This window comes from Schistocerca gregaria, chromosome 4 (assembly GCF_023897955.1).
Source record: "Schistocerca gregaria isolate iqSchGreg1 chromosome 4, iqSchGreg1.2, whole genome shotgun sequence".
NCBI lineage: Eukaryota > Metazoa > Arthropoda > Insecta > Orthoptera > Acrididae > Schistocerca > Schistocerca gregaria.
The window spans coordinates 226,694,267-226,717,353 of record NC_064923.1 but is presented as its reverse complement, the minus strand read 5'-3'; the positions used below and the strand labels follow the sequence as shown (position 1 = coordinate 226,717,353).

The 23,087-nt window shown below is 41.6% G+C and overlaps 1 protein-coding gene across 3 annotated transcripts in view; it reads left to right on the top strand.

The window, feature by feature from the left end:
* The window catches only part of LOC126365811 (alpha-tocopherol transfer protein-like), a 111,343-nt gene that overhangs the window by 65,658 nt on the left and 22,598 nt on the right, over positions 1-23,087 (top strand). For all 3 annotated transcript variants that reach the window (XR_007566263.1, XM_050008400.1, XM_050008401.1), the window contains exon 6: positions 10,582-10,687. Coding sequence is in view for 2 of the 3 variants with exons in the window: in XM_050008400.1 (XP_049864357.1) it covers positions 10,582-10,687 (106 nt within the window). In the remaining variant the exon portion in view is untranslated. The remainder of the gene's footprint in view (positions 1-10,581; positions 10,688-23,087) is intronic.

Genomic DNA, 23,087 nt, shown 5'->3' with positions numbered 1-23,087 from the left:
ATACTGAGATAAAGTTGGATCAGGAGTAAGTGACAACATCGAATCTCTCATCCATGTCGTCCTTGTTTCGTCCGTTATGTACGAGGGCACTTCATAAAGTAAGTTACACTAAATTATGGCAGTCCGGGTAACTTCGCTGAATACAGCACTACGCTTTAGACTAATCCAGATGGGACATTCTACCAGTGGTTAAGTTCCTCGGCGATATAAATCCGCTCCATGGTTACGGCGCCATTCTAGAACCACTGTGAAAACGTCTTCATCGAAAAATGTCAGTCATATCCTCGACAACCTGGATACAGTCGTTTCTGTTCGATGGCCGTCCTTCTCAATCAGCATCTCCCAAGTGTGTGCGATCTTGGCCAAACTACTGGCACTATTTTACGACGACAGTACGAGACATTACATTTGGTCCACTCTGGCAGATTTTCGCCGTCTACAATTCAGACGTTCTGCCCACAAGGATAGTACTGGCTCGCGCACGTGAATTTTGGAATGTGTTTCCAGTTGCCCCGTCATTTAGCTCCTGCACTGTGGCGTACCTGATATCTGTACCGCGGCAGAGCTCTCTGCACAGGACACCAAGAACATGTACTATCTTTTGACAATGCTCCACTCTTGTAGCGCAATGGTGTTAGAGTGGAACAACATGTGTAATACGTTTTTAGGAGTCCCCTCCTACTCGTTTGCTTACCAAGTGACTGAATTCCTTCACTTTGTCTGCTTCACGGACCTAATTTGGATGTTTATCGGTAATTTCTTACTGCTGCTTCTCATTATGCTTGCCTTTCATCTGTTTACTCTCAATCCATATTCTGTACTCATTAGACTGTCCATCCCATTCGACAGGTCCTGCAGTCATCCTTCAATTTCGCTGAGGATAGCAATTTTGTCAGTAAATCTTATGTCATATCCTCCCATTCGGAATTGTAATCCTACTATTTTAACGTTCTTTGGATTTCGTACTTGCTACTTCTATGTATAGAATTAATAGTGGAGGTGAAAGAATACACCCCTGTCTTGCACCCTCCTTAAAAATGGTTCAGATGGCTTTGAGCACTATGGGGCTTAACTTCTTTGGACATCAGTCCCCTAGAACTTAGAACTACTTAAACCTAACTAACCCAGGACATCACACACATCCATGCCCGAGGCAGGATTCGAACCTGCGACCGTAGCGGTCGCGCGGTTGCAGACTGTAGCGCCTAGAACCGCTCGGCCTCTTCGGCCGGCGCACCCTTCTTAATCCAAGTATTTCATTCATGGACTTCCAGTCTTATTGTTCCCTCTTGGTCCTTGTATATATTGTATTTCACCGGTCTTTCCTATTGCTACACCAGAACTGCTTCTCTGGTGCCCTTTCCTTTCAGAAAAGCCAAACTGAGTTTTATCTAACATATCGTTAGTTCTCTATTCTTGTATGTATTACTCCTATATGTAGCTGGCTGCCTGAGGTGTTAAATTTATTGTCCATATTTGGCGCACTTATCTGACGTTGCTTTCTACTGTATTGTTTGGGTGTTATTGTATGAAACAAGGCACTGTGCAACCTGGTTGTGTCTCCATAACTGCGTCAGCTATGTTTACATGGAATGGACTGGGTCCTCTTGTCCAGCTGAACCGATCGTTGACTGGATGTGACAATTTGCATCCACTAACAGACTTCATGTTCCCATGCAACGATGGAAGGTCTTTGTTTTAATGATTGGCATTGTAGCTTGCTTACGATGTTCGTAACATTCTCTCCCCTACTTCTCCATAGTGCAAAACGCACTGTCCTTTTTTGAAATTTTGCGACGTATTCCGTTAATCCTGTCTCGCGTAACCCATAACGCACAGGAATACTTTAGCAGAGGACGGACAAGGGTACTGCAAGCACTTCCTTTAGTAGGCGTGTTGAATCTTCTACGTGTTCTACACTAAAAGGCAGTATAATTTTGCCTTTCCCACAACAATGTCTAAGTTATCGTCCTAATTCGTAATTCAAGTTGTTCGCGACTGTTATTCCTTGGTGCTTATTTGGAATGACAGCACTTAAATTTCGTGTTCCGTCGTTGTAGCCGAAATTTAACGGATTTCTTTTCGTACTCACGTGAATGACTTGACACTTTTCCGTATTTGTTTATTTACACGTCTCGTTCTGTAGGACCAAATTGAGGAGCAAATCTCCAAGGTCGTGGAACCTGTCAATATGAAATTACAACGTGAAAGTAATAACAGATAAAAAAAACTGATGAACCCAAGAAAGGCAATCCCTAAGTTTAAGTAAACACAATCAACAACATAAAATAAGAATAAGCTAAATATTTCAAGGAACTCCTCAACAGAATAGGAGTGACCCATGAGGGAACTCGTCAATTTCGACTTTAAAGCGCGTGGGTTATTGCTAAGGTTTTTGAATACTTGTGGCAGCTTATTGCAAATGGATGCAGCAGTGTACTGCACACTCTTCTCACAAGAGATAAAGAAGTCTGATCCAGATGCAGGTTGGATTTCTGCTGAATATTAACTGAGTGAAAGCTGCTAAATCTTGTAAATTAATTGATACTATTAACAAGGACCAATAGTAAAGAATATATATGTTGAGAAAGCAATGTCAAAATACCCAGAGTAGTGAACCGGGGCCGAGAAGAGGTTCGCGAACTTACACCACTTATCGTCCGAACAGCCCGTTTCTGAGCCAAAAATATCCAAATATCCTTTTAGAATGAGGCGAGTTACCCAAAATATAAGACCATACCACATAAGCGAATGCAAATAAGTAAAGCAGACTTTACTTCGTGTCGAAGGATCACTTACCCTTCAGATACCGTTCGAATAGTAAAAATGGCAGCATGAACTCTTTGAACAAGACACTGAACGTGGACTTTCCACGACAGTTAACTATCTGAACACCTAGAAATTTGAACTGTTCAGTTTCACTAATCATAAACCCATTGTGTGAAATTGGAATTTGGGGCTTTGTTAATTTGTGTGTTAGAAACTGAAAAAACTGGTTTTTCTGTGGTTTTGCGTTAACTCATTGTCTACAAGCCATGAACTTACGTCATGAACTGCACTATTTTACTACCACGCTAGTATCATCAGTAAACAGCCATTCTCAACATAGTGAATAATGACCTTTTCTGTTTGTTCTTAATGTAAGAGGTGAAAACATTGTGAGCTAGTCCCCGTATTCCATAATGGTCCAACTTCTGGAGCAATATTTTTTAATCAACACAATCAAATGTCTTAGTTAAATCAAAATATATGCATAGCGTTACAAATGTTTTCTTTATTCCATTCAGTAACTCCCACAGAAAAGAAAATATAACATTTTTTTTGTTAAACAAATTATGAAGTTCAACTGTACATTTGATAGGAAATTATGCGATATAATCCCTTGTCCTTAAATACACGGCCTTTTCAATACCTTTAGCAAAGACTCGTAGGATAGAAATGGTTTTAAGTTGTCTATATAATCCCTTTCTCCCTTTTTATAAAGCGGCTTTATTACTGGGTAATCGTTCAGGAAACCGACCATTCTTAAACGAAAAAATGCAAATATGGCTAAGAACAGGGCTGACATGTTCAACACAGTACTTTAATATTCTGCTAGGCACTCCACCACATAAATGAGAGTTGTAAGTCTTCAGTGATTTATTTATTGACTCAACATCGGTGTCAGAAACGCATTTTCCAAGAGAGTTGTATGATTCCCTGTAGAAACTAAATTTTTATTTAATGCACCAGCAATGCTCATAAAATTGTTAAATGCTGTGCATATATCTGATTTGTTAGTAACACAAATGTTTTTACTACGAACTGACGTTATATCGTCGACATTGTGCTGTTGACCAGACACTTGCTTCGCTACTGATCATATGGTTTTAATTTTATCCAGTGAATTAGCTATTCTATTTGCGTACCACATACTCTATGCCATCCTAATAACATTTTTAAGCACCGTACAGTACTGTTTGGAATTGGCTATTGTAGCTTGAGTGTGACTGCTTCTAACATCTTGGCATAATTCCCGCTTTTTTCTACATTCGTATCCCACTAGTCAGCCACCCAAGCTGCCTATTACTGCTATTACCCCGTTTAGAACGTTCTAATGGAAATCAACTCTCAAACAGCATGAGAAATGTGTTAAGGAAAGCATTATATTTGTCATTAAAGTTATCGGCATGATAAACATCTGCCACTTTTGTTCATTAATGAGGTTTAAAAAAATCTCTATTGGCATTTGATTTTTCCTACATCGATTGTAATTATATGTGGCGTTTGTCTGAGTACGGAAGCATTATAGAGTTAAAATTTGTGCATCATCGTCTGAAAGGCCATTCACCCTTTTACTAACAGAAAGCCCAAGCTGTGTTGATGAATGAATAAAAGTATTATCTATGGCGGTTCTACCGTCCCCCTGCACCCTTGTTGGAAAGAAAAATAGTCTGCATCAGATCAGATACGACTGCCGCTTCTCGCACAGTGCAGGTGTTTAGTCTAAGTCGCTTTGGAATTGGTTTTGATCTTCTGATGACATTACTATACGGTAATGACAGCAACGTCTGCAACCTATCTCCGGGGGCTGCACAGTTTCTTCTAAATCCAAATAGATTAGGAACACCAGAACGCTTATAACAATTCCTTTGGGAATACTGATGATTTCTGTGACCCTTCTGACAGGAAATCACGAATCCAGTTGTGAATTTATTCTTACTCTGCATATTAGAGTTGATGACAACTTCAGCTTCTAATATGCTTGCGACGTTCCCATATAACAAACTTGTTTCTTCTTGCTATTTGGAACTTGCTCTGGCCACTTTGTTTCCTTTCTTCTGTGAATTGTACTGATATATGGCTAGTGTCATTTACGGTATCTTACCTAAGTTCTCCAGTGAAGAATCGTTTTTTAAATTTTTGTCCTCCAGTGAAATCTGATACAATTTCTAACTGAAATTTACTGTGATTGATTGTCATCTCTAGCCTTTTGTATGTTTATTCTTCTGCATCGCCAGGATACGAGAACGTTTATATGTTGTATGATTCTCTTTTCAATCACATATGTTTATTTTTGAAGGAATTATGACTGTTTTGTCTGAGTTTCCTTCAGTGTCTTCGATACAAAATAGATAGCTAAACATGTACGACGTGCTAAGAAATACCCACGATTTTCTGACGTGGAATACATGCCATACGTTCTGTATTTAGGAGTATATCAAAAGGAGAGTTTTGGGAAAAGAAAGAATAAATCCAAATGGAATGATCTGAATGTATCTGAATGCCATATAACACATTGTCCATATAACATCTGAAATTCTCATCTTCATTAGTAGATACAAGCGTACACAAAATTTGGTGTATCATGAAAAGAGTAACAACTGCAAAAAAAAAATTAATTATACTAGGAAATATTTTCAAATTTAATCACTTTGGGATGAAAATTGATGAATATTAAACATAAACGACTTAAATAATAATGCTGAAATCCACATCCGAAGGTCTCGAGATAGAAAAAAAGCGTCAGAGTTACGAAAGAAATCTCAGGAGATAATTCGAGAGGAAGTAAGCAGCTCTGAATGGGGGTTATCAGAAGGTTGTAGTTAAAAGTATGTGCGTAAGTTTTTGCCTCGTGTAATCTTCTGTAATTGATTCCGGTTTCCATTTGATTATTGAAGCACTAGCTCGTTGTCTTGGAGATATAAGAAACAATGGCGTAAAATACGTATGAAGGTGATAGTTAAAAGTAATACTTCCTCCTCAGAGTGAAAAGCTTAGGTGCAATACTCCACACAAATTTTCAATCTTTTAATCCCCTCGAGTTCAGATTTTGACCGGATATCCGATACAATTGGCAGGTTGGAGAAGACTCAGATTTCCTCTTGCTTGTGAACGCAGGAAAAGCCTTTACAACGTATTAATAAACAAAATCAGAATCCTTACAAGATGGGAAATGAAGTACAGGCATGCTACGTTATTTACAAAATATGAGTGGTGGTAATTAGGTGGAAGTTCGAGAAAGAATTATTAATGGTAAGAATGTTATAAAGCAAGACAGTAGCTTATCAGAATTTCTATCCAACTTGTACGTCAGGAAAGAAATAAAGACAGTTAAAGGATAACAACAACAAATTAAAGCGTTATCTATTAGGAGCCCATGTGCATGTTCGATTTAGCAAGTCCACGCCTCATCGTCCACGTCTTGAAACCCAATCATGCAATAAGACCTGTATCACGATAACAACAAGCTGAGACATTTTATTTATTGTTATTACTTCATACAGCTGTGTTCACGCCGTACGCTGTGATTAGATTAGAATAGATTAGATTATTACTTGTTCCATAGATCATGATTACGACACTTCGCAATTATGTTGAGGGTGTCAGGTTAATAAAAGATGTTTGTACAAGATATTACATTACACAAAATATTGCATGACACTAATGTTTAAGTCTTTTTCCCTCCCTTAATTTATATCTACAAATTCAGCCAAAGAGTAGAAGGAGTTGTCATCTAGAAGTCCTTTTAATTTATTTTTGAATGTTGATTGGCTATCTTTCAGGCTTTTGATGCTGTTTGGTAGGTGACCAAAGACTGTTGTGGCAACATAATTTACCCCTTTCTGTGACAAAGTCATATTTAACCCTGCTTAGCGAATATCATCCTTTCTCCTGGTGTTATAGCTATACATACTGCTATTACTTTTGAACTGGGTTGGATTGTTAACAACAAATTTCATAAGTGAATATATATACTGTGAGGTTACTGTGAGGATCCCTAGATCCTTAAATAGATGCTGCAAGGTGACCGTGGGTTGGCTCCAGCAATTATTCTGATTGCACGTTTTTGAGCAATGAATACTTTTCTACTCAACGACGGATAATGAAAGAGGTAATGGAAGATTTCAGAAGAAGAAGTTAAATTGGAGAGGCAGCAACATCAAGACACGCAAACAACAAATTCATTGAAGGAAGGAATTCTTGGAAGACCTATAGACATGAATGAACTGCATCCTTAGCAGATAAAGATAAACGAAGAAAAGATAAAGGCAACGAAGTATAGCACAAAGAAAACTTCCTTAACGTCAAAATTGCAAGTGAAAAAAATATACCAAGTAAGAGAGAATAAAATGAAGCAAGAAACATATTAGTACTGAACAAAAAAATCTCCAGCAAAAGTGTTCTGCCGATCTTACTTACATATCAGGAAGTGAGGAGGTAGTTCCTGAACATTAACATCTGAGCGTTGAGTTGTATGGAAGTGAAACACGGTTGCTCGTAAATCTGGAGAAGAAGCTTGAGTGTGATTATAATGAAGAACGTTATGCATTAATCGGTCAGACGAAAATGAAAAGGTACTAAAATCAATGTGAGGAAAAAAGTCTGTGGAACGCCTGTGCCATAAGAAGGGGAAGGATAGATGATACCGGTTGTGGCTTTCAGAGAATATACCATGTCGCTGAAGAGGGCCGTAGAGCGGAAAAAGTAAGGGTAGTCTAAGACGACGGTATTCAAAACATGTTACAAAGGTTTCTGGTCCTAGCTGTCACATGAAGATAAAAAGACACCACAGGATAAGAGCGTAGCCTCAAAATATTCTATGCATTGACGACTTAAAAAAATTGCACGGCTTTTGCCATAAATCCCATTTTATCAATGAGAATCATTTTGCAGGAAGAATTGACAACTTGGCCAGGAGCATTTAAGAATATTTTTTTACCACATCAACTTCTTTGACGTTAAGATGTCATAAGCAATATTCTGCAGACAATGTAGTGAGACTGGTATTCTATGTTAATGGTATTAAATTTGGTAACCACTTCCTGATTCTGCTTAAGAATAATGTAAGTAAATCCTTCTAATCCGTATCTAGATTATGTACTGAAGCATACGAATGCTGCTTTGAGTAACAAATCAAAATATTTGAATGTGGGAAACGAGTATCATTCAGATTGCATGACAGTTATGGGACCGACAAGGTGGTGCAGTGGTTGGCACACTGTAATCGACCGACCATCCAGTTAGAGGTTTTCAGTGATTCCCTAATTGCTTCGACTGGTTCCTTTGACCTTTCTGTGTTTGTGTTTAGTTCCTAATGACCCCGCTGTCCTGGCGACGGGGCAATATACACTAATGGTCCATTCTTCTGAAAGTCAGTGGCTTTTATATACACTCCTGGAAATGGAAAAAAGAACACATTGACACCGGTGTGTCAGATCCACCATACTTGCTCCGGACACTGCGAGAGGGCTGTACAAGCAATGATCACACGCACGGCACAACGGACACACCAGGAAACGCGGTGTTGGCCGTCGAATGGCGCTAGCTGCGCAGCATTTGTGCACCGCCGCCGTCAGTGTCAGCCAGTTTGCCGTGGCATACGGAGCTCCATTGCAGTCTTTAACACTGGTAGCATGCCGCGACAGCGTGGACGTGAACAGTATGTGCAGTTGACGGACTTTGAGCGAGGGCGTATAGTGGGCATGCGGGAGGCCGGGTGGACGTACCGCCGAATTGCTGAACACGTGGGGCGTGAGGTTTCCACAGTACATCGATGTTGTTGCCAGTGGTCGGCGGAAGGTGCACGTGCCCGTCGACCTGGGACCCGACCGCAGCGACGCACGGATGCACGCCAAGACCGTAGGATCCTACGCAGTGCCGTAGGGGACCGCACCGCCACTTCCCAGCAAATTAGGGACACTGTTGCTCCTGGGGTATCGGCGAGGACCATTCGCACCCGTCTCCATGAAGCTGGGCTACGGTCCCGCACACCGTTAGGCCGTCTTCCGCTCACGCCCCAACATCGTGCAGCCGCCTCCAGTGGTGCCGCGACAGGCGTGAATGGAGGGACCAATGGAGACGTGTCGTCTTCAGCGATGAGAGTCGCTTCTGCCTTGGTACCAATGATGGTCGTATGTGTGTTTGGCGCCGTGCAGGTGAGCGCCACAATCAGGACTGCATACGACCGAGGCACACAGGGCCAACACCCGGCATCATGGTGTGGGGAGCGATCTCCTACATTGGCCGTACACCTCAGGCGATCGTCGAGGGGACACTGAATAGTGCACGGTACATCCAAACCGTCATCGAACCCATCGTTCTACCATTCCTAGACCGGCAAGGGAACTTGCTGTTCCAACAGGACAATGCACGTCCGCATGTATCCCGTGCCACCCAACGTGCTCTAGAAGGTGTAAGTCAACTACCTTGGCCAGCAAGATCTCCGGATCTGTCCCCCATTGAGCATGTTTGGGACTGGATGAAGCGTCGTCTCACGCGGTCTGCACGTCCAGCACGAACGCTGGTCCAACTGAGGCGCCAGGTGGAAGTGGCATGGCAAGCCGTTCCACAGGACTACATCCAGCATTTCTACGATCGTCTCCATGGGAGATTAGCAGCCTGCATTGCTGCGAAAGGTGGATATACACTGTACTAGTGCCGACATTGTGCATGCTCTGTTGCCTGTGTCTATGTGCCTGTGGTTCTGTCAGTGTGATCATGTGATGTATCTGACCCCATGAATGTGTCAATAAAGTTTCCCCTTCCTGGGACAATGAATTCACGGTGTTCTTATTTCAATTTCCAGGAGTGTATTTTATCAGTAACAACGCACAAAGTAACAGATTTAGAAAGAACTGCATCTTTGTGTCTACAACTATTGTTAATAATTCAGACACTCAGATACTGAGCACTATCTGAGTGAGTAAATTAAATCAGTCTGACTACCAGGGATGTAATACTTGGTTCGCAGTTACCCAATCCACACTTGGTGAAAAATTAATGGGTTGCCAGGCCAGTGGCACTCTTAAAATATCTCAGAGTTTCGACCACTATTATACTCATGGTCTTCTGCAGCCTGCTGGAGACCATCTCTTCACCAATAGTATTGGTCTACATTCCCAATACTCACTTGTTTTACTGCTTCTACACGGAGGGCCCTAAATGTGAGCCTTCCTGTAATGTAAACACTGGGAACTCACTCATGTCGACTAACAAGTAGTGGAATGAACGCATGCAGATAACTGAAAATTTATAAGGGTCCTACTCTAAAGCAAACCAGTTCGGCCTCACCTAAAAAAAAATGTAATGGAAAGAATGGATGCATATTATGAAGATTTTAAACCCATCCTACGTTGACGACAACCATTTCTATCAAGTACACACTGTCGCCACTGTGATATCCGTTTTAGGGCTGAACCAGGAATCTGACAAATGATAACAATTAAAACGTTCCGATAATGGGTAATTATTTCTTAAATGAATTTAGGCTAGATGGCTGTGGAATTTCTCTCAGTTAGACCTACAAATCCTAAGAATACGTCGTGTGACACAGTAAACTTGTTTTCACCAACATTTTGTTATTCTTAGCTTAATTTAGAACTCAGCCTTTTCTCTGAACATCAGCAGTGCCACATGAGTCTTAGGTATCGAAGAATTCTAAAAATTCTAACAGAGCGTGTAAGTCGAATTTGCAGTACAGCGGACACCCGATGATATATTTTTGGAAAAATATTTTTTCTCTGTCTGTCTTACGCACTTCCTCTGTTGCTTTTAAACTGTAAGAAAATCAGTATCTGACGAAACTTCATTATTTTCCAGGTGGTTACTCATCTACCAGGCACGGAAACACTTTTCGACTACGTTCCGCGGGAGCTTGTGCCAGATGAACTCGGAGGATCCGCTGGACCTGCCGAAAAACTTTATGGTATGTACTAATTCTACTATTTTTCCGCGATCCCAGCATTTCTGGATTTATGTTTCGTATGTGTTGATAGGGAGAAAAACTCATTTTCGAAGAGTGAAGGTGGTGTCTAATTAGTTTCTACAGTTAGCTTACAGAGATAAAATAATAATGTTTTTACCCTACCTTAATGTTACATTTTGTCTGTTTTGATCTTTTGTGTGTAGTTTTAAAGGAATCAAACACTACGAAAATTAATGTGAGCTCCATGATTTATGTGTTGGCATTTTCCACAGGGAAAGATTACTTCCTTAGTTATTAAATAATACCAGTAATAATAATAATAATAATAATAATAATAATAATACTTTGAAATCACGAGACCAAGTTGTAAGAGAAAAGGCGCCTAGCTTCCTCAATAATATGTGCTGTGCGTTACGATAAGTTACATTACCAACATTTTTCCCTGATGCTGCTCCCTCGCTAATTACAACGACAAGTCACCGTTGGATATTTGGTTGTGGATTGCCTAGGGATTTATGTCCAGTCATATTAAAACAGCACTTTCAATGTACTACAATAATACTAAGCCTGCTACAGGCTACTTCATATAACTAACCCTCCTTTAACTTTCGTCTCTCCTACCAGGCCACCTCAGATAAACAGGACCAGTAACTTATTCCCATAGGCACGTCGCGAAAATATACAACCCTAAGTTATAGCAGCTCAATACATCCATTGTAAGGATGTGTAGCATATCATTAAGATATGCCCTGCAACTTTACTTTCTAAAAACTAAGTGTGTTCTGTAAACGATCTTCTGGTATTAATTGTAAGCCTCTTGCTCTTGCCTGAACTTGATTGTATCGATGTACGCTCTTTTGCGTAGGCACAGCTTCATCGCCTATAGGTAGGGTATCACAGCATAATGCAGAACAAAATGTTCATCACTTCAGCACCTAGAGCTGGCATACAAATTCCATAGTCTCTTAGAAATCATAAGACACAAAGAAGATAAAATATTCACATGCACAGCCTCAGCACAAATTTCATTCATTCATAAAACAATTATTTTTCCGTATTCTTGAGCATCTACCAATAATCATATAAAAAATGTTCGTCCACTCAACATCTAGAGCGAACTCAAAATAAAAAGGTTCCAGGACTAGCCAAGAAGAAACAAACTGAAGGCATAGTGACACGGCCATGTAAAATACAAAAAAATACATACCGTTCTTAGTGGAAGATCCACTACAACAAGCGTCATTAAAGCATTAAATAATATTCCACAAAGAACACAGGCACCTCCACTAAAAAGAAAGAAACATTATCAAACTGTCATGAATCCTCGTGAAGAGAAACATTCATTCTACGCTTCAAAATAAGAAATTCATTAACTCGTACATATTGATTCACTGAATCACACATCAGTGAGTAAGAGAAGATGGAAGATGGAAAAAGAAAAGATTGTCATAAACTAGTTCACCGCTCACAACAATTTTTCCAGTGAACAACATCAAAAAGTGTCAATTTCAAATATGTAGCTTAAAGTATCTCACCTTTTATATCGGTTTTTGATACGTCACTACCTTAAAAACGATTGCCACCACATTACCAAAAGGCAGAAATCTTTATATCTGTGTCCCATATTACATTCCTTCAATTGCCATTTGTCTGCCAATAATTTCTTATAAGCTCGCATTCATTTAGTTCTTTGGTGGCCAAACACACACACACACACACACACACACACACGTGCGCGCACGGTATCGAACACGCACGCACACATTGTGGCCTTTCATACACTCTCAAAGAAATAACTGCAGGGTATATTCAACATGATGTGAACGGTGGTACTAATGGGATGGTAGTGTTTAACGGTTAGCAACGCAGGTAAGGCACGCGTTGAGCCGGACTGTGAGTGTTCAGTACGGACTAGACACCAGTGCTGGTGGTTCATATTCGCCTTCGGAGGTCGAAGTCGACGTGCAATGAAAGACCTAACAGAGTTCCAAAGAGGGTAGATTGAGGGGGCCCATTTGGCTGGAGCACCAGTAACCAAGGCAATCAACTTACTGAATATTTCAAGAGCAACTGTTTCAACAGTCATGACAGCCTACACAAAACATGGAAAGCCATCACCTTCAAAACGTAATAGTGGCCGCAAGCCAAAACTAAATGACAGAGATCGACGTACGCTAACACGAATTGTGTCAAAACAACACAAAACTACTGCACCAAAAGCGATTGCACAGCTCAACAGCCATCTTTGAGACCCCGTGTCTATCAACACTGTCCGCCGAGAACTCCATAAAGCGAATACTCATGGATTGGCTGCTATACCGAAACCATTAGTGACGACAACCAACGCAAGAAAGCGTAACACATGGCGCCAGGAGCGTAAATCCTAGACGGCTGATCAGTGGGAACACGTCATATGGTCCGACGAGTCAACGTTTAGTTATTTCCAACATCGGGCCAGGTTTACGTCTGGAGAACACCGAAAGAAGCATACAACCCTGATTGCTTGATTCCAACGGTTAAGCATGGGGGTGGAATTGTGACCGTGTGGTTAGCCATATCATGGTATTCTTCTGGTTATATAATTACTCTCAACGGCCATTTTACAGCCAACGATAGTGTGTACAATTTAGGTGATCAGGTGACCAACATGATTCAAATGCTGTTCCTCAACAATGATGACGTGTTTCAGGTCGATGCTCGCATTATCACAGCCTGGACAGTACAATAGTGGTATGAGGAGCGTATAACTGAACTTTAGCGTCTTCCCTGGCCAACAAAGTCCCTGAACTTCCACATTAACGAACCCCTTGTAGGTAATTTTTGATAAAGAGTCGACGCTTGTTTCTGGTTTAGCATCTGCAGTACGGTCAATTGGTTCAGCTATAGGGATCTACTTAACAACTGTGACGTCCTCTACATCACAACTGACTGGCACTGTGCCGTCTGTGCTCTGCTCAGCACCAATAATGGTGCTACAGCAGTAGCAAATTCATATCCGCCCTTGTGATGGCCTTATGCACCTACTAACTACTTTCTGTACCTCCCCCTTCTGTATCGGTCTTTAACATTTCTATGCTACATTGTTTTTTGTCAGCTCAATTTTTTAATTGGTCTTCTGTTCTGCTTATGTCTGCTGAAAATTAGTGGGCACTTTTCATTTACTATTTTATAATCAGTCTTAATTTGCTCAGTATTATAACCTATCTTTTCTGTAACTGTTTAGTACTAACCCTTATACCTTCTCTGTTTGACTCCAGTTTTTCTATTATTCTTTGACAATTAGTTTCGACTTGTTCTCCCGTTTCATCAGTATATGTGTTCGTTTGTTCACGTAATTCATTAGTATTAGCCATGATGTGAGGGCCATCCCCACCACAAATACTTTGCTTTTGTTTACTACAGACATGATCTGACACAATGAGACTACTTCCCCACACTGAAATGGAATGTCCTTTGGCGAGGGCCTCCCGATGGGTAGGCCCGATCGCCTGGTGCCAGTCTTCTGAGGTGACGCGAGTTTGGACGTCGATGAGGATGATGAAGATGACACAAACACCCAGTTCCAGAGGGAAAAAATATCTCCAGCGCAGCCTAGAATCGAACCCGGGCCCCCAGCATTACAAGCCGACACGCTGTCCACTCACCTACGATGGCGAACGTTTTCCAACAACTACTGTTGTTGTTGTTATCTTCAGTCCTGAGACTGGTTTGATGCAGCTCTCCATGCTACTCTATCCTGTGCAAGCTGCTTCATCTCCCAGTACCTACTGCAACCTACATCCTTCTGAATCTGCTTAGTGTACTCATCTCTCGGTCTCCCTCTACGATTTTTACCCTCCACGCTGCCCTCCCATGCTAAATTTGTGATCCCTTGATGCCTCAAAACATGTCCTACCAACCGATCCCTTCTTCTAGTCAAGTTGTGCCACAAACTTCTCTTCTCCCCAATCCTATTCAATACCTCCTCATTAGTTACTTGATCTATCCACCTTATCTTCAGTATTCTTCTGTAGCACCACATTTCGAAAGCTTCTATTCTCTTCTTGTCCAAACTAGTTATCGTCCATGTTTCACTTCCATACATGGCTACACTCCAAACAAATACTTTCAGAAACGACTTCCTGATGCATAAATCTATATTCGATGTTAACAAATTTCTCTTCTTCAGAAACGCTTTCCTTGCCATTGCCAGTCTACATTTTATATCCTCTCTACTTCGACCATCATCAGTTATTTTACTTCCTAAATAGCAAAACTCCTTTACTACTTTAAGTGTCTCATTTCCTAATCTAATTCCCTCAGCATCACCCGATTTAATTTGACTACATTCCATTATCCTCGTTTTGCTTTTGTTAATGTTCATCTTATATCCTCCTTTCAAGACACTGTCCATTCCGTTCAACTGCTCTTCCAAGTCCTTTGCCGTCTCTGACAGAATTACAATGTCATCGGCGAACCTCAAAGTTTTTACTTCGTCTCCATGAATTTTAATACCTACTCCAAATTTTTCTTTTGTTTCCTTTACTGCTTGCTCAATATACAGATTGAATAACATCGGAGAGAGGCTACAACCCTGTCTCACTCCTTTCCCAACCACTGCTTCCCTTTCATGCCCCTCGACTCTTATGACTGCCATCTGGTTTCTGTACAAATTATAAATAGCCTTTCGCTCCCTGTATTTTACCCCTGCCACCTTTAGAATTTGAAAAAGAGTATTCCAGTCAACATTGTCAAAAGCTTTCTCTAAGTCTACAAATGCTAGAAACGTAGGTTTGCCTTTTCTTAATCTTTCTTCTAAGATAAGTCGTAAGGTCAGTATTGCCTCACGTGTTCCAACATTTCGACGGAATCCAAACTGATCCTCCCCGAGGTCTGCATCTACCAGTTTTTCCATTCGTCTGTAGAGAATTCGCGTTAGTATTTTGCAGCCGTGGCTTATTAAACTGATAGTTCGGTAATTTTCACATCTGTCAGCACCTGCTTTCTTTGGGATTGGAATTATTATATTCTTCTTGAAGTCTGAGGGTATTTCGCCTGTCTCATACATCTTGCTCATCAGCTGGTAGAGTTGTGTCAGGACTGGTTGTCCCAAGGCCGTCAGTAGTTCTAACGGAATGTTGTCTACTCTGGGGGCCTTGTTTCGACTCAGGTCTTTCAGTGCTCTGTCAAACTCTTCACGCAGTATCGTATCTCCCATTTCGTCTTCATCTACATCCTCTTCCATTTCCATAATATTGTCCTCAAGTACATCGCCCTTGTATAAACCTTCTACATACTCCTTCCACCTTTCTGCCTTCCCTTCTTTGCTTAGAACTGGGCTTCCATCTGAGCTCTTGATATTCATACACGTGGTTCTCTTCTCTCCAAAGGTCTCTTTAATTTTCCTGTAGGCAGTTTCTATCTTACCCCTAGTGAGATAAGCTTCTACATCCTTACATTTGTCCTCTAGCCATCCCTGTTTAGCCATTTTGCACTTCCTGTCGATCTCATTTTTGAGATGTTTGTATTCCTTTTTCCCTGCTTCATTTACTGCATTTTTATATTTTCTCCTTTCATCAATTAAATTCAATATTTCTTCTGTTACCCAAGGATTTCTAGCAGCCCTCTTCTTTGTACCTACTTTATCCTCTGCTGCCTTCACTACTACATCCCTCAGAGCTACCCATTCTTCTTCTACTGTATTTCTTTCCCCTACTCCTGTCATTTGTTCCCTTATGCTCTCCCTGAAACTCTGTGCAACCTCTGGTTCTTTCAGTTTATCCAGGTCCCATCTCCTTAATTTCCCACATTTTTGCAGTTTCTTCAGTTTTAATCTACAGGTCATAACCAATAGATTGTGGTCAGAGTCCACATCTGCCCCTGGAAATGTCTTACAACTTAAAACCTGGTTCCTAAATCTCTGTCTTACCATTATATAATCTATCTGATACCTTTTAGTATCTCCAGGGTTCTTCCACGTATACAACCTTCTTTCATGATTCTTAAACCAAGTGTTAGCTATGATTAAGTTAGTTAACTACTATATTACAATAGTTAACTACTATATTACAATAATATTTAAGTAAACTGAATGTTAAAAACATTTGCTCATAATCAGACTACGCACTACGTATACGAATTAAGGTTTGTTCACGAATAAATAAGCCAGCATTCTTCGTTAACTGCGCTCACGGTAAACGACAACAGGTTATCGCTAAATAATGTTTAAACAGTTGTTTATGCCTTCTTGACAGAAGTGTTTTTAGGTTCTCCTTTCAGTCGTGATGTCCACTAACAAATGTGATCGACAATTGAATAATGTTACTGGCAAAATAGTAAACTGTTCTTTAAATAAATACAGAAGTAGGACAAAATATGGGGTATTGATGCTATGTTCATTGGATGTGTTCTGACAAACATTTGCGTAATAAAAAAGATATAAAAGACGTAACTAATCAAGAAATAAAAAATACAGATATTTAGCTTCCTCAGATGATGGCTATAGTGCAATTCTATCATCGGAGATGCCATTTGTTGAAAGTGAATGAAAAGTTTAAAAGTGTTAATTCAGAGTTACATTGTGAAAATGTTTATACTGCTGTTGCATATTAACTTTAGTAGTATTAAAGATATTGAAATATTGTTCTCATCGGATGCACCTCATTTTTATGTTACCGCCGATGTATCCAGATTTGCATTGATATTTGATGTCAGTTGTTGTCGATCGTGAAATAGCTCTAACTTAGTCATCTTTCAGTTTTTGTCAAAGCCCGCCATTGCTGCGAACATACCCAGCTCTGATATGAAACTTCCTGGCAGATTAATTCGGGACCTTTGCCTTTCGCGGGCAAGTGCTCTACCAACTGAACAACACAAGCATGACTAACGCCCCGTCCTCACAGTTTTAATTCCGCCAGTACATCGTCTGCTACCGTCCAAACTTCAGAGAAGCTCTCCTGCTCAGCTGGTGGAGCACTTTCCCGCGAAAGTCAAAGGTCCCGAGTTCGAGTCTCTGTCCGGCACACAGTTTTAATCTGCCAGGAAGTTTCATATCAGCGCTCACTCCGCTGTAGAGTGAAAATTTCATGCTATACCGAGTCCTATTAAGCGATCCACGAGTCGTCCAAATTCCCATTACTGGGATGTCCTCACATCCTCTCCTTTGCTGAAGCCGCTGCATCTGGCTCGCCTGCAGCGGCCGCCTAGCTCGACCTGCCGTGTCCGTAACGCACTCCCGGCTCTGCAGCCGCACGATTCGCCAATAACTTCGCTTTCCCTTGTTCCAGTTCTAGGTGGCCTATTACCTCGCCTACATAAGCGTAACGTTTCAAACGCTCGGCATTTTTGTAGTGAATGTGGAAAGAATCAAGACACTCGCTTTTCCCTAATAATGTCACATTGAACCACAGAGAAAAATGCTGTAAGTAGAGCTCAGGCAGCTGAAAATTAAGAAATAATCTTCCGCTGCGCCACCAAAATCTCTGTATAGAGCCGTGAAAGCAAAAACATGAAAAAGAACACAGTACATTGTTCAAGAACCAGTAGTATATTAAAGAACCAGCAGTATATTAAAGAACCAAGAACGACAACAGACAAATCACCAAAAAAAAAAAGGTAATAGCCCCCTCAGACACATACAGAGAATAAAATAGTTACTCAACAAGTTCTAACATTAAATGCAGACATTACACCGTCAGTGCCGCACAGAACCTCTCACCTGATCACGTCACAAACTTTTTCAGAGTTCAGTATGCACGTTCCCTTAGTCGACAAAATTACTAAAATAATCAATATTGTATATTGTGATGCATTTAGTAGCATTAAGAACCTTGGAAATATTTCTACACTAAACTTTACCCAAACCACACACTATATCTGCATTGTTGGGAGGAGGCGGGGGGTGATGAAAGTAGTTTACACAGGTCACTCCTACAATCCCACTGTAGTAAACTGTCTGTCCCAACAATACACATGTCCCCTGATAATGAATCTCTTCGAAGAATTTAGATTTCCCAATTGGTAAAAGAAAAGCTCGAAATTCCTGCAACTCAACTGCACAGACACAACTCCAACCAATAAGCAATGAACCTATTAAGCCTAGATAACACTTGGTTAGATACATTTAATCTACAGTAATATTTCATACTTTCAGAAAAATACAAACAATTCTGCATTTAGAACTTCAGTATAGTTTTCCACCAACACATGCTATTTCAGTGCACACCAGCTAGAATGGGCGCCATGAAATTCGATACGTGGATGTCAGACCCGCTTCCTGCAGCCCACACCGTCTGATCGCTGTTATTCGCCGTTTCATAGCGTTGTTGCTACACTGTTAACCGGGCAGTAGGTCAGCGCCACATGTGGTTCCAATCTCCCGTGGAACGGTGCATTGAGGAGTGCTTGGTAGTGAGCGAAATGCAGAGAAAGGCCTATGTGTAGTCCTGCTCCTGTAGGTGTGCCTAAATGGCAAAAAGACATTTGAAAACAACCCAAAATTGTGTAATTGAGTGTACAAAGGTTTTTACTGAGCTGGCTAACAGCGAAGAAACCAGGACAGAAATAAATTTTGCGCAGTATAGTGAAAAACAGAGGCTTGTGTCATTTCGGAATCGACTGTACCCCATACTAGTAGTGCAGTAAACTCTAGAGAATCTGTAGCTGTCAGCACATGGTTTGGTTCTCCAAAAAGGTATATAAATGAAAACGAAAATATACGGAATTGGACGATTGTAAGAAAAATTTAGTCGTTAGGGTTGTACTTACTTAATACAAAAGACGAAATTATCTGACGTTTATAAAAACAGGGAGATCTCGGTGGCCTGCAGCTTTGAAGCATACTCTTTGTCTCATTCCCATTTTTTTTTTTTTAAATACAGAAAGTTAAATGGTGCACGAAAATTTGTAATGGAAATCAGCAACACTACAGCAGCAAGAACGAAGTTTTTTGAACTTTGCACTTATTGCTAGCTGAGGACAGTAGTCATGTATTATTCTTTGATAAGACATGGGTTCCACTAAACAAACGCACAAACATACTTTGCTCGACTTCAACGAAAGTAGTGGCCTGAAAGTACCTACATTTATGTTTGTGTGTCCTATATCGGTGACCTCAGTAATGGCTACAGTGACGAAAGGTCAGTAAGAGCTGCAAACAAAAATCTTCGGGAGGTGCGGAATATTCTCGCTCGTATTAAGGCGAGCCGTCGGAACCAAAATTCTGGCGGCGGCACACAGGTACTCGCACGCTGTCGTCAGCAGAGCTCTCTCGCAAATGAAACACGTTCATAGGTGACACGATACAATAATGTTATCTCATTTCTTGGCTAAATTAATTTTAGAGTTTTATGAACAATTTCCTTGATGAAAGTTTCTACGAGGTCCAACAGAAAGCAAATTCGTCGGTGAGGACATTTTTCGTTACACATACGAAAGTTTCACACTTTTACTGTATTTTACTTTTATCAGAAAATATTTTTATGTTTTCGCGGTGGTGGTCTTCAGTCCTGAGACTGGTTTGACGCAGCTCTCCGTGCTACAACCTAGACTAAAAGCAGAGATATCCAATATTTTTTCGAAACTTTTACTTACATCTGCAATCATCACTGACAGCCCTGCGCAAAACAGTAAGATGACATTGAGGTGCACATTTTCGTGACGGCCGCTATAGCATTCATCCCACATGACCAGAAACTACACTCCTGGAAATTGAAATAAGAACACCGTGAATTCATTGTCGCAGGAAGGGGAAACTTTATTGACACATTCATGGGGTCAGATACATCACATGATCACACTGACAGAGCCACAGGCACATAGACACAGGCAACAGAGCATGCACAATGTCGGCACTAGTACAGTGTATATCCACCTTTCGCAGCAATGCAGGCTGCTATTCTCCCATGGAGACGATCGTAGAGATGCTGGATGTAGTCCTGTGGAACGGCTTGCAATGCCATTTCCACCTGGCGCCTCAGTTGGACCAGCGTTCGTGCTGGACGTGCAGACCGCGTGAGACGACGCTTCATCCAGTCCCAAACATGCTCAATGGGGGACAGATCCGGAGATCTTGCTGGTCAGGGTAGTTGACTTACACCTTCTAGAGCACATTGGATGCCACGGGATACATGTGGACGTGCATTGTCCTGTTGGAACAGCAAGTTCCCTTGCCGGTCTAGGAATGGTAGAACGATGGGTTCGATAACGGTTTGGATGTACCGTGCACTATTCAGTGTCCCCTCGACGATCACCAGAGGTGTACGGCCAGTGTAGGAGATCGCTCCCCACACCATGATGCCGGGTGTTGGCCCTGTGTGCCTTGGTCGTATGCAGTCCTGATTGTGGCGCTCACCTGCACGGCGCCAAACACGCATACGACCATCATTGGCACCAACGCAGAACCGACTCTCATCGCTGAAGACGACACGTCTCCATTCGTCCCTCCATTCACGCCTTTCGCGACACCACTGGAGGCGGGCTGCACGATGTTGGGGCGTGAGCGGAAGACGGCCTAACGGTGTGCGGGACCGTAGCCCAGCTTCATGGAGACGGTTGCGAATGGTCCTCGCCGATACCCCAGGAACAACAGTGTCCCTAATTTGCTGGGAAGTGGCGGTGCGGTCCCCTACTGCACTGCGTAGGATCCTACGGTCTTGGCGTGCATCCGTGCGTCGCTGCGGTCCGGTCCCAGGTCGACGGGCACGTGCACCTTCCGCCGACCACTGGCGACAACATCGATGTACTCTGGAGACCTCACGCCCCACGTGTTGAGCAATTCGGCGGCACGTCCACCCGGCCTCCCGCATGCACACTATACGCCCTCGCTCAAAGTCCGTCAACTGCACATACGGTTCACGTCCACGCTGTCGTGGCATGCTACCAGTATTAAGGCTTGCGATGGAGCTCCGTATGCCACGGCAAACTGGCTGACACTGACGGCGGCGGTGCACAAATGCTGCGCAGCTAGCCCCATTCGACGGCCAACACCGCGGTTCCTGGTGTGTCCGCTGTGCCGTGCGTGTGATCATTGCTTGTACAGCCCTCTCGCAGTGTCCGGAGCAAGTATGGTGGGTCTGACACATGGGTGTCAATGTGTTCTTTTTTCCATTTCCAGGAGTGTATCTCAACATCAGTAACATCACCCAGAAAGAATCTCCCGTATAGAATCAACATTCTTCTGTCACGTTCACACATCATTATACTGGCAAATCCCAACGACTCCATTATTCCATGCTGCAAAGTATTATTTTGCTACTAAACATTTACAGGTGTCTTAAGTCTCACAAACAAAAGCAGAATTCTAACGAGAATCCTAGAACCGCCAACTCAAATCTGGCCAGTTAGTACAACTAAAACATTCTTTATAGGAAAAATTAAAGGAATATTGTTTAGTATTAGCTGAAAACAAAAAGAAACAAGAAAATATTTAGTATATTCATTCCACCACTGCAAAACTGATATCTGAAAATCTGGTTACAAGAAATCAAAGTGCAAACACTCGAAAACAGTATAAGTAAAATAGATACGTTTAGACCATATAGAAGGTGTGACGTGACTGAACTAAAATTCGTACAGGAGAATGCTTTCAAAGTATAATAAGCATCGTTAATGCTGACCTACACAAAAATGAAATTCAAGCGTCAGTAATAGTAACTGTAGGAAAACCTAAATGGCTCAAATGGGTCTGAGTACTATGGGACTTACATCTAAGGTGATTAGTCCCCTAGAACGTAGAACTACTTAAACCTAACTAACCTAAGGACATCACACACATCCATGCCCGAGGGAGGATTCGAACCTGTGACCGTAGCAGTCGCGCGGTTCCGAACAGAAGCGCCTAGAACCGCTCTGCCACCGCGGCCGGCTGGGAAAATCTCCAACAACCAACTTGCCTATTGCATGTTTCAAATTTATAGTAAAAGTACCCCGAATTCACAACGTGTTGTTCAGAAATATAACCCAAATATCTTTGAAAGTCTCATAATCAGGAATATCGCACTTCCAACTGAAATCACTACATGTTTTCAGATCCTTGTTTGCATATAACGGCTCACACATTACATATGAAGAAATGGAACAGAAATCTTGAATTAGGCGGCATCTTAACAGACAAAGTAATTGCGCTTGCAGCCAGCAAAACACCAGTAGAATACACAGATTATGTTGCACTACATAAGCTGCAGATGTAATTCGATCAGATAATACGATGATAAAGGAAGTAAATACTGATCCTGAAATACCTCGATAGGGTACTCATAAACACTGGTGCGCCAATAAAAAAAAAAAACGGCATAGGCATGAGTATTCAAATACAGAGATATGAAGCAGGCAGAATACGGTGCTGTGGTCGGCAACGCCTATATAATACAACACCTATCTGGCGCATTTATCAGATCGGTTAATGCTGTTACAATGGCAGGTT